The sequence below is a fragment of the Osmerus mordax genome, chromosome 6, assembly GCF_038355195.1.
Source record: "Osmerus mordax isolate fOsmMor3 chromosome 6, fOsmMor3.pri, whole genome shotgun sequence".
Lineage (NCBI taxonomy): Eukaryota > Metazoa > Chordata > Actinopteri > Osmeriformes > Osmeridae > Osmerus > Osmerus mordax.
Genome location: NC_090055.1, coordinates 4722206 through 4734281, shown reverse-complemented (window position 1 = coordinate 4734281; position 12076 = coordinate 4722206). Strand labels below are relative to the sequence as shown.

At 39.5% G+C, this 12076-nt stretch overlaps 2 protein-coding genes across 3 annotated transcripts; both read left to right on the top strand.

Annotated features, from left to right (window-relative positions):
* Nucleotides 1-229: 229 nt before the first annotated feature.
* On the top strand, nucleotides 230-5274 carry ctsk (cathepsin K). Its single transcript, XM_067237943.1, has 8 exons — nucleotides 230-374; nucleotides 932-1072; nucleotides 1655-1777; nucleotides 1874-2026; nucleotides 3324-3542; nucleotides 3797-3962; nucleotides 4207-4315; nucleotides 4565-5274. The coding sequence occupies exons 2-8, from the start codon at nucleotides 947-949 to the stop codon at nucleotides 4662-4664; spliced, it is 996 nt and encodes a 331-aa protein (XP_067094044.1). The 5' UTR covers nucleotides 230-374; nucleotides 932-946; the 3' UTR covers nucleotides 4665-5274.
* Nucleotides 5275-5639: 365 nt separating this feature from the next.
* Nucleotides 5640-10877, top strand: ctss2.1 (cathepsin S, ortholog2, tandem duplicate 1). Of its 2 annotated transcripts, none has more exons than XM_067237941.1 (8): nucleotides 5640-5741; nucleotides 6846-6977; nucleotides 7196-7318; nucleotides 8079-8231; nucleotides 8959-9183; nucleotides 9345-9510; nucleotides 9626-9728; nucleotides 9967-10877. In XM_067237941.1, the coding sequence occupies exons 2-8, from the start codon at nucleotides 6846-6848 to the stop codon at nucleotides 10064-10066; spliced, it is 1002 nt and encodes a 333-aa protein (XP_067094042.1). In that variant the 5' UTR covers nucleotides 5640-5741; the 3' UTR covers nucleotides 10067-10877. The 2 variants fall into 2 exon arrangements, with proteins under 2 accessions (XP_067094042.1, XP_067094043.1); XM_067237942.1 differs by lacking the exon at nucleotides 5640-5741 and adding an exon at nucleotides 5981-6084.
* Nucleotides 10878-12076: the final 1199 nt, after the last annotated feature.

Here is a 12076-nt window from a genome sequence, read left to right as displayed (position 1 = left end):
CCCGTTTTTTGGTATCAAAAGTTGACAGGTATGGTAATAAAAGTTGTAACTTTTGATAGAACTTAAGAGCCCTGGTGATTATACTTAGCGTAGACATAGTAGGCCTATATGAAAAGGCGTGTAAAAGAATGAGGAAATGTAGTTCCTGAAAAATTGGCTTTGAAGGCTTCCCGTGAAATGTGACACCTGACATCATCTGATCGCCTTTTTGGGCTGAGTGAATCCAGATGTAGCCGAATCCCCCTTAAACTTGGAGCTACCGTCGTACTTCCTCAAATTCCAAGCTATATAAAAAACTCACATAGTGACCTATACTTCAGTGCTTAGAAAGAAGTCCTCAGAAGACTTTGCCCAACTCCTCTCCAAATACAAAGGTAATGCTACATCTCTCATTTTTCAGTGAAAATATTTGTAGGTCCATTGCAAACATCATCTCTTGAGAACAGCTTTCTTTTTCTCTCGGCTTTTTGTTAGAGTAGAATTTGCCGATTAATTGTTGGGAAGCTCATATACGATATAGTGTTCTTAGTATTTTCTAGAAAAAACGATTGTTAAAAAACATTTTGTCAACTTTTAGTCATGGTTAGGCTAATAGACAAGCTATTCTTTAAGAGTCATACGCATTATGAATTTGCAGTCGGCGTAAACTGTAGGCCTATGTAGTTTGTATTTGCGTAGCCAAATTTTGTTTCGATTTCAACAATACAAGGGATTTCCCATATGCTGGAAATGTTATGAAAACTTTACAACTGACTTTTTTTCAGTTGGAAATTCAATTATTTAGAAATTCAATCTCGATCTTTTGATTCGAACCTGTTTGATTCTAAACAGCAAAGGCATTGACATTACAGCTCACTAGAATTGAGTCCAGGTTTTCAATTGGCGTAATTCATGATTATGAAACAGTTGTGTGTCTAAAACAAAACTGCAGGCCTATTTTCCAAGAATGCTGCTGTGTGGTTGCGTGCTGCTGCTCTTGGGTTCGACCCTGGCCCATCCAATGGATGAGGTATCCCTGGATACTGAATGGGAGAACTGGAAGACCACCCATAACAAGGAGTACAATGGCCTGGTCAGTATCTGCCTCTCCACCCATCTCACTATCTAGTTCTGTCTGTTTGTCTGCCTGCCCATCTATGATAACTATCGACCCTCCAGCACAAACTTATTACAAACAGTTTTGAATGTGGAAAGTCTGCTTCAGCTCAGAATGTAGGCATTGAAGTGCTATCGCCCAGATTCTGAGATAGGTATTAAAGTCCACCAGAAATGAACTGTACTTGACTTTGGGAAGGACTTATGAAGCATTTGTGGTATTATCTACTGCCTTCTCACTTTGAGGGCATTAGGTCACAGGATGAAGCCAGGTACAGCTGGGTGAAGGCAGGAAGGATGTGTGTGTGTGTTTTCTGTGTTGTTTAATCTAAGCTCAGCACATTCTTCAGTGCTCTTCAGAACACAGGAAAGCACTCTCTCATGGCTAAGCCCCGCATGTAATCATTATTCCTAACTCCTCAATCAAATCTTCAATCCTAACCTCTCCGCCATTTCGTTAAGCTTGAGCCATGTCTGCTCATTCCCTCTATCACTATGCCAGGCATATACTACTCATATAAGACCAACCGATAAGTTCTGTTTATGTGTCCCATGGTAGGATGAGGAAGGGATCCGGAGAGCCATCTGGGAGAAGAATATGCGCATGATTGAGGCCCACAACCAGGAAGCTGCCCTTGGCATGCATTCCTATGAACTGGGAATGAATAACTTAGGAGACATGGTGAGTTGACACTTCCTGCTACAGTGTAAATGTATCATTCACATTTCACGATAAAAAGCTTGTTTGATAATATCCTTACCCTTTCTTTCGCTCCAGACATCTGAAGAGGTGGCTGAGAAGATGATGGGTCTCCAGGTACCTTTGAATCGGGACCGAGGCAACACTTTTGTTCCTGACAACACTGTGGAAAGGCTCCCCAAGTCCATTGACTACCGCAGGAAAGGCATGGTGACCCCTGTCAAAAACCAGGTCAGAGTTCTCAGAGTTCCTCTCCAGGATTTCTGCTAGTCATGGTTTCATTCTGACATAATGAAAAGAATACTATGGGATAAATATAGTAACCAGGTTAGTGATTCTCCATGAAATCTCACCATTTTGTTTCTAAATTTGTCTCGACATTTCATTGTTGTTTCATTATTTTACCTGTAGATTCATAAAGCAATAATGGCAACACAACTGGCCAAGCTACTTTATATGAAATCAGAGGCGCCATCATAGTTGCGGGCACCGATAAATGAGAACCAAAACAATTATTGAGTAACAATGAGGAAGCATAGGTGCATAAACATTCCTCTGGTGTTGTGTTTAGAAAACCACCCCTGTTCCAGTAAAGGTATTCAATTATTGCATTTATAATAAACTCACAATCTGCCCTTTTGCAACAAGATTTACTGCAAATTGTTATGGCAACCAGAGGATGTTGCTAATTATGAAAAGTAATGACTCATTCGGAACTAACTGGACAGTGAGGCATTGTTTACATAAACAGGAGTAATTAGTCCTGTGGTACATTAAGAACACATGTTAAATATGAGTTAATTTGTTCTTACTGGCAAGAAATGCCAATTAGTCAAATATTTATAGCAAATAATGAACATAAGGTCACATTAGATTAGTCGGTTGACAAAGAGTCTGGAAGGGACTGTGTTGAATAGAACATGAATCCACTCGGGTGGAGAGCCTTTGCAGGAACATGGGCTAAGGACGGATGAAAGAAAACATGCTCATTCCCTAAAGGGTCAGCAGACCATTAGAAATGGTCAAAGGGTGCCCTCTAGTGGCCAGATGTAAGAACACACCTCTGGACTGATCAGAATCAGAATCAGAATGGGTTTTAATCGCCATGAAAGTTTGCACAGACAAGGAATTTACTTTGGCAGGAAGGTGTATACACTCATCATATAGGAATCTTAACTTAAATAAGTGGTCTACCTATACTAAAGGTACAAAGTCCTCGGAGTCAGGTGGCTGAGCGGTTAGGGAAGCGGGCTAGTAATCTGAAGGTTGCCAGTTCGATTCCCGGCTGTGCCAAATGACGTTGTGTCCTTGGGCAAGGCACTTCATCCTACTTGCCTCGGGGGGAATGTCCCTGTACTAACTGTAAGTCGCTCGGGATAAGAGCGTCTGCTAAATGACTTAATGTAAATGTAAAGTCTCACTAATCCTAAGTATGTACATTTTAGAATAAAAATAAAGAATCTGAAATATAAAATGGCCATAATATACAATATAAAAATACAATCACTGGACTCTTTCTGTCCTCCAGGGTTCGTGTGGATCCTGCTGGGCCTTCAGCTCTGTGGGGGCCCTGGAGGGTCAGCTGATGAAGACCACAGGGAAACTGGTGGACCTCAGCCCCCAGAACCTGGTGGACTGTGTCACTGAAAACAACGGCTGCGGGGGAGGCTACATGACCAACGCGTTCAACTACGTCAGGGATAACCAAGGCATCGACTCAGAGGCCGCCTACCCATACATTGGCCAGGTACAGAAGGGGCAGGGAAACATGTGACTGTGCGTGTATCTCAGCTTGTCAAGTAAAGTAAATGCACAGGAAAAAGGGAAATGTGATTCAGCTGTCACATCAGTATCTGTTTCAGCAGATCTTAACGGCTTAATTTACCCATGGACTACATTACTGTTGTCAGTTATGGGAAGTGACAACTGTGGTGTGCTCTGCTCTGTGTCTCGTGATTCAAGTGCTTCAGAATGTTGACTTTCGTATATTTTATTTCTTAGGACGAGACATGTGCTTACAACGTGTCTGGCATGACTGCTTCATGCCGCGGGTACAAGGAGATCCCAGAGGGAAATGAGAGAGCACTGACTGTAGCTGTGGCTAAAGTAGGCCCCGTGTCTGTGGGCATTGATGCCACCCTCTCCACTTTCCAGTTCTACCAAAAAGGTTATTTACGCATACACAATTTGGGTTGTTTGTTCAGCCTTGAAGTGCTAAAAGAAGAAGATGGGCATTGCATTGTACTAATAAAGAAGTGAAACATTATGTGGAGTCAAGAAAAAAGGATTTGAAAATTGCCTTGTCATTGTCCTATTCATTTAGTTGATGCTAGATTAATTTGGATCACATTTATCACGTATCAGTGGTTTTACATCCCTTTTCTTCTTTTTCTCTGTCATACTGTACTTAGGTGTGTACTATGACCGCAACTGTAACAAGGATGACATCAATCATGCCGTGCTTGCGGTCGGCTATGGGGTCACCCCCAAGGGCAAGAAATACTGGATTGTTAAGAACAGGTGAGAAGAGTGGGATAGCATCAGATGGCCACAACTGTTTTTTTTACAGAACTTTTACAAGCTCAAAGACCATACCAACTGAGGTTGACCTGAATATGTTTAGTCATGTAGTTATGTGACAGAATGTGTACAAAATTAAAAGAATCAACGAAGAATGAACTTTTATTCATAACTTATTTTTTAAACAGCATTAACAGTTTATTATTTTTCTTTCTTGTTTCCTTTGTCTTGATCTTTCTCTTTTAACAGCTGGAGTGAGAGCTGGGGCAACAAAGGGTACATCCTCATGGCACGAAACCGTGGCAATCTCTGTGGCATCGCCAACCTTGCCAGTTACCCTATCATGTGATCCACTGTGTTGCTCAGGGCATGAAGTGCATGAAGATTTAAACAAAAGTCCTGGAACAACACATTCATCACACTCTAAATTTGGTGTAGCTTTATGAACCATTGTAAACCGTTTATAAAGTCTATTAAGGTTCTTGACAAATCATTGAGGGTGAAATCATGTGAAACTTGATAAAAGTTGATATATTGTGTCTTATAAAAGGTTAAGGGTTTCAATACGTCTTGGTCAGAAGTGCCTAACTTGGATTTTAGTACAATTGTCTAAGGTTATGTGACAGTTCTTATGCAAGCACTTTAAAAACACCATCTCATTAATGATTTTGAATTCAGACAGACAGACAGAATGGTGGTACAACTATGATTGTGATAAGGTATGTGTAACCTAGCAAACACAGCTCTTTACATAGGTTGTGTTCAGTATATCAGATACCATTGCTGTGCAATGGGAATTTTGTCTCAAATTCATGTTAGTGTAGCGGGATTGTGTGGGTAATTGTTAGAATCTTGATGGTGTTGATATTTTTAATTTTTTTCTGCATTTTTCACCAAATTCTGATTATTGAATATAAATGTTATCTAAAAAATAACAATAAAATGTTCATTTTAAAGGGTGAATTGTATTGTATTTGTGCAATGTAAAACGCAAACACATTCATCCATTCATTCACAAGAAGCATAAGGGGCAGCAGAAGAGTCTGTCTAGATTCTGTTGAGTGGTCTAGAATAGTATTCCCCTCTTATAATTATGAGTCTGTTCTTTAATGTCTTCTGTTTGAAGACATGTAGATAATACATTTAATTAAATATTTTATGTACTCAACTTACCCTAACCCTTTCATATACTCAGGAAAGTGAAGCAAAACAGTTATCAGAAATTCTCTGCACCCTTACTCTACTCAATAAGTAATATGACAAATATCATTTTTTGTCAGCGTTCAGTTAGCTTATTTAAATAAACTGATGTCATTATGAGGAAGATATACACCATGTGACATTCACGGTTAAGTTTCCAGCAGGAAAAGGAGTTCAAAAGCAGACCTACAATCTCTCAAGACAAGGACTTCAACTGATAGAAAAGGTGAGCCAAAACTGGTTTATGGGATATAAATGTATGTTTGTATTATTACTGGCGACTTTTAATGTACTAATTCATTAAAAGCACTGTAGCCTAATAGGAAAGTGGTTTTACTTTCGCTTTTTAAAGCTACAATGCAATGTTTCATTCACTTGAGTTGGTCTGAATAAAGACTCATCTAAATATGAGTAGCCCATGATATGTGTGTTGTCGGACCAACATACTTATCTAAAACATTTCTTTGAGTCATTTGCCTGCCCTCTATTTAAAATGATAATAAGACGCTAGATCGCACCGTTGGAGGGATAGGCTTCGTGTAAATGTTTTCAGGTCTACCTTAAAACAGGTAAGTGGTTGAAGGGTAAACTATAGCCTACTTAAAGTAATCTATATATTGCTAAATTCATAAACTAAATTAGATCAACCCCGTTATAGGTTAAAAAAACACTTGTTTTTAATTAGCCCTAGCCCTAAATGAAACTGCAGTTTCCTGGAAACATCTTCTTTTGCAATATGACGTTAATCGTTAGGCTATCCCTTTGACATCCCTTTGATTACCATTAAATAAATTGAAGAAGATATTGTTGGACTGAGAATAATAATGGGGTAAAAATGTACCATGCATTTCAGTTGCGTTCCTGTGCATTCAATTAGATCCGATACACCATGTCTTCTGAGTGATGAGTCTCATCTGTTGTTTCGTAGCTTATTGTAAAGAATACACACGCGCACAAACTCACATTTTTTATTTATTTAAATTTACCAACTACACTAACTTCAAACACACTTACACACACCCACACTGCTTTCTTAATTAAATACACTCAAAGCCACTATAGTAAAAGGTATACCTTGCATAACAGTGAAGCATATAGCTCAACAGTATTTCGGAAGTTAGAGCTAAGGATTGCTCAATCCTTGCTAGTGCTGCAGTTTGCTCCAGCGAGGTTGCTACAATACCTATATCACTAAACCACTTCCTCTCTATGGACATTGTTTAAATGTCAAGTCATAATTTCCATTCCAAGGTAGGTTTAGGAACCACAATGCATTGCATATTGTTGGTTTTATAATCAAATGATACTCAAATGAACTTCTTTGCCTTAGATGTATACAGACACAATGTTGGGGAGCCTTCTGCTAGTTGCGATGTGTGGGGTGGCAGCGGCCTTGGATGCCAAACTGGATTTACACTGGCAGATGTGGAAAAAGCAACATGGAAAGAACTACAAGACTGAGGTTGGTAGGACTTTTGAGGATGTATGTGGTTAAGTTTGGTCTCAAAACATGTTTAGTAGGCCTAGTTCATGCTCTTGTTCAAAACCACAATGACATCCACACAGCCAACAACTTTTGGACACAGACAGATCCATCCATGTGTCCTTGAGGTATTGTCAAATAACATGTTAATGTCATGTGTATATATGTATATACTTGTGTGTGACCTATGTGGACAGGTTGAAGAGTTAGGCAGACGGGAGGTCTGGGAGAGAAATCTTCAGCTGATCAGCCTACACAACCTGGAGGCATCTATGGGAATGCACACCTATGACCTCGGCATGAACCATATGGGAGACATGGTGAGCCAATGCTGACCATGCCGAAGGCTGGGTTAAGACCCTGCTATCTGATTGGCTGTTGTCATTATAGTTGTGTCTTAGTGTACCCCTTGCTTATTCATAAAGTGTTGGCTGTGGGTGTAATACATTGGAATACCCACTCATTATTCATATTGAACTTGACTTGGTTAAGTTTATGGAAAATAATTATTTTTAATGACTTCACAAACTGTATATTGAATCGAAAACTTGAAAACCTGTTGTGTTACAATGCAATGTTACAATGCAATGTTAAAAGTCAGGTGAGTGTCTTGAAAAATTTATTCTTGCCCCATTGTCACATTGCTTGTTCTCATTTAATATTTTTTCCTCAGGCATTTTGCAAAACTGGTTTTAAGCTGAATGAAGAGACAATGGATCAAACTTTTTTTTAACCATACAGAGTGCTGACAGACTGCAACACTCTTCACTAACACCTACAATAACCATTTTATAGGGAAGAGAAATGTCTGAACCAGGGGAGGTTTTAGGCCATTTCAACTGGGAGGTGGCCCAGCTGGGGCACCTGTTAGAGGGGCCAGTTACATTAAACATTATTGTTGTCTTACAGTTTTCTTCACTGCATTGCTGACATTACAGGAACCAGCAAAATACCATGTTTATAATTATTCAGACTCTACACTGCACGGCACTGCCCTCCCCCTGCATTCTCCACACACCCCATTGTAAATATACACTCTGTTTACCCTGATTATTTCTTTGTCCTGTCACGTGTCCTTAGACTGAAGAGGAAATTCTTCAGTCTTTTGCCTCTTTGAAAGTCCCTGCTGACCTCAAGAGGGAGCCCTCTGCATTTGTGGCCTCATCAGGCACCCCTGTGCCTGACACAGTGGACTGGAGACAGAAAGGCTATGTCACACAAGTCAAAAACCAGGTATGAATGCACTGTCAGGCTTATTTTCGCACATGGTTAACAAATTACTTTGTTTTTTCCAGGATTACACAATTGCCATGATTATACTAATACAGTCATTCTAATAAGCAGTCTGGGGATCATATCTGAAAAAGATGGCTCTTGTCAGAGTTCAGTTCCTTTTTTTAAGGGACCTTTTCCATGTCATGCGTTTTTGACTTGGTTCCTTTTGATTGAGGAAGTAATGACTTGAAATGCTGTTGAGCAAGTTTGGTACTGCATATTTGCCGTTTGCTCTGGTCAAGGGCAACAGGGCAAGTACTGACACGCATTCCTTCATTTCGGGGTTTAATTATATGTTGTTATTACAGACTTATATTAACCTGTACTTACTTGTGAAATGTACTTACATAATCATTACTTTTTTAACACACTGCAAAGAAGTTTTATGTTTAAGTGTACATTAAGCCCCCCATTATGAACGATGTTTTCATTTGAGATTTTTTTTACATTTACATTTACATTTAGTCATTTAGCAGACACTCTTATCCAGAGCGACTTACAGTAAGTACAGGGACATTCCCCCCGAGGCAAGTAGGGTGAAGTGCCTTGCCCAAGGACACAACGTCTTTGGCACGGCCGGGAATCTAACTGGCAACCTTCAGATTACTATCCCGACACCCTCACCGCTCAGCCACCTGACTCCCTGACTTCTTAAATAAATAAATAAAAATCCTCTGTACTGAAGGGTTCGTGTGGATCCTGCTGGGCCTTCAGCTCTGTGGGGGCCCTGGAGGGTCAGCTGATGAGGACCACAGGGAAACTGTTGGACCTCAGCCCCCAGAACCTGGTGGACTGCTCCTCCAAATATGGCAACAAGGGCTGCAATGGAGGCTTCATGAGCGAGGCTTTCCAGTACGTCATTGACAACAAAGGCATTGACTCAGACACGTCTTACCCATACCAAGGAGTTGTGAGTGTTGATGATTCTATTCACACTAGAGATGGAAGTGACTTACCAAAAACTAAGTGCAACAAGAAAAAGCTCATTACTCTGTGTCTGATTGTTGTTGGCCGTTTCATTACATTGTGGTTTGGTAACTAACAATGTTGAGTTTTTGCCACATCTTTTAGCAAGGAACTTGCCACTACAACCCCTCCTACCGCTCTGCCAACTGCACCAGATACAGTTTCTTGCCAGAGGGAGATGAAACAACCTTAAAGCAGGCTGTGGCTATGATTGGACCAATCTCTGTCGCCATTGATGCTACTCGACCCAGTTTTATCCTCTGGCGCAGTGGTATGGTTGACTTCCTGTACTGTCATAGAGTTCTTACAGTATTTCCATTGGACGTAATTTGAATGTGATTCAACATGAGACCTAGCTGTAACTGTCAACTCTTGTTTCTGTTCAGGAGTTTACAATGACCTAACCTGCACACAGAAGATTAACCATGCTGTCCTTGTTGTGGGGTATGGCACACTAGATGGACAGGACTACTGGCTTGTGAAGAACAGGTATGGACATTTTACCTAGTTCATTTAATTAATTAATGTATCTGATTAATCAGGGATAAACAGTGGGTATTTTTCAATCAAATATTAGACAGAAAATAAATGGAATCCACCTGATTCCTATCTGTTTACAAAGCATAAAAGGGAAGTGAAAGAAAAAGATTTTCAAAGTTGTATGCTGAGGTTTATGGTCAATCACTGTTGTTAGGAACTTACAAATGTCTCCATCTGCCTATTGTAGCTGGGGAACAAGATTTGGAGAAAATGGGTACATCCGGATGTCTCGTAACAGAAACAACCAGTGTGGCATTGCTCTGTACGGATGCTACCCCATCATGTAACTCCTGACATCAGCAATGCATCAAGTTGCATTACTGGGAAACCTGAACTGGAAATGTCGATTTAAGTTATCTTTTGGTAATTTTTCATGTATCCAGTAGCCTTTCTTATCTAGTCCTGTTTTCACTATCTGCACTTCTTTGGACAGGTCAAGTCATTCATGTATGTTGGATGACCAGTAATACTAAGGATGTACACAACTACTTAAGCGGTGCAAACAATCAAACTTTTGTACTTGATTTTGATATTTTAGTTACATGCATTTGAAAATCATAAGATAAAATTATTTGTGCTTTCCTGATAAAAATCATGCAATTTTTGTTTGTATGAGTGTAGATTGCTGTACTCTACTTTAAAATACTCCAGATATTTTACAGTAAACAATAACTTTTTAAATCAACCCCCATTATATTACTGCAAGGTGCCAATTATTTTCCTATATTTACATGTTGCCTACCATCTGTCAAATAAGTTCGAGAAAGTGAAATAAAAATTTGGGGCGGAAACAAGTTATTTTACACAAATCAGGATTTGTTGAAGGTGCTGTTTCACCCCATCAACACAGATTATATAACAAAAAGTCAGGCTACAAGTTCTGTATAAACCAAATCTCTGTAGTTGTCTCAAAACCTAATATAGAAGCTGGCCATAAGCCAACAATTCTTTTTTGGTTTCTTGTTTTTCTGGTCAAGGAGATAGGGTTGAAAAGGGTTAGTTCTGCTCCCTGAACCACAGTCCATCACACACCACATCCATACTCATACTCTGTGTTTCCATTCATTTTAAATAAAGCCAGCAGACCCCTTTACACCATTGGGTTACAAATGAGTCATTTTTATTTTTTAGTGCAACATCACAACAAACAATTTCACATGAGGTATTCAAAGGGATTCTCTTTAGTTATTGATACAAAATGTCCCACCATGATTGACGTTTAAAGTGTTGTGTTTTTTTAAGCCTTTGGTTGGTTAGCCACATTCATTGGTAAGTCTAACACATGAACAAGAATGGCACTATAGTTTGGTGGGCGAAGTTGAGGAAACTCAGACTAAGTCAACTATAATATTCCCCTCAACTTGTCCTCATTAAAGCTTTTGTATTGATTCATTTATTCCTACTTACAACAGTGGGATCAAACAGTATTTCAACTACACTAAACATCTTGGAGAAGGGGAGAATGGTTTACAAATGTGGAAAAATAGCTTTTGTCTCCTCTGACCTTTTTTGTATCCGAATGAGCATTTCAGTTTAGTACTTTGGGATTTTGTGAACTGTTACAGTAAACCACATGATTTTAGATGGAAAACATGGAATAGGCAACATTGATTACAGCAAGATCCTCCTTGCTTGGATTGTCACCTCCTTTTTTTGGTCTTGAAAATGATTTTATTATATACAGAACATGTATAAATATGACATTCTAGCATACTGGACTAAGCTTTGGCTGGACAGGGTTTGGTTTGTACCCTATAACAGATTGATTCCAGCACACTTGGTTTGGAAAAGGCATGACGAGACAGATGGGCAGATAGATAAATAGAGCGACAGACAGACACCCTGACAGGATGGGATCTTTGGTTAAGGAACAGCTTGGCCACACAACATCTCACACAGTTGAGGTAGATGGGTAAGTCTTCATGTACACGGGGGGTATGAGTTGGGGGAGGGGGGGGGATGAAGGGAGCATTAGGGTTACTATGTCAAAAGACTTTCCTCTGAACAAATCACCTTGTGTCAGTTAAGTTCCACTTCAAAATGCGAACCCGGAGTTACATAAATACTGGGCTGCACTAGTAATGGTAATTAAATGGATATCAATACAAGATGGATTTCTTATTAGTTTTTGTTTTAAACATCTTTGTATTGGGTTTTAATTCAAATAATTTAAGAAGTATTAACTCCCATAAAGTAAGCCACAAAAAATTACACGTAGATCTAGTTCTAGGGTGATGTTTCCTTACAAACCACTAAGGGGCACCACAGTCTAGTTTGTGGCTGAAATCTGCAACAGT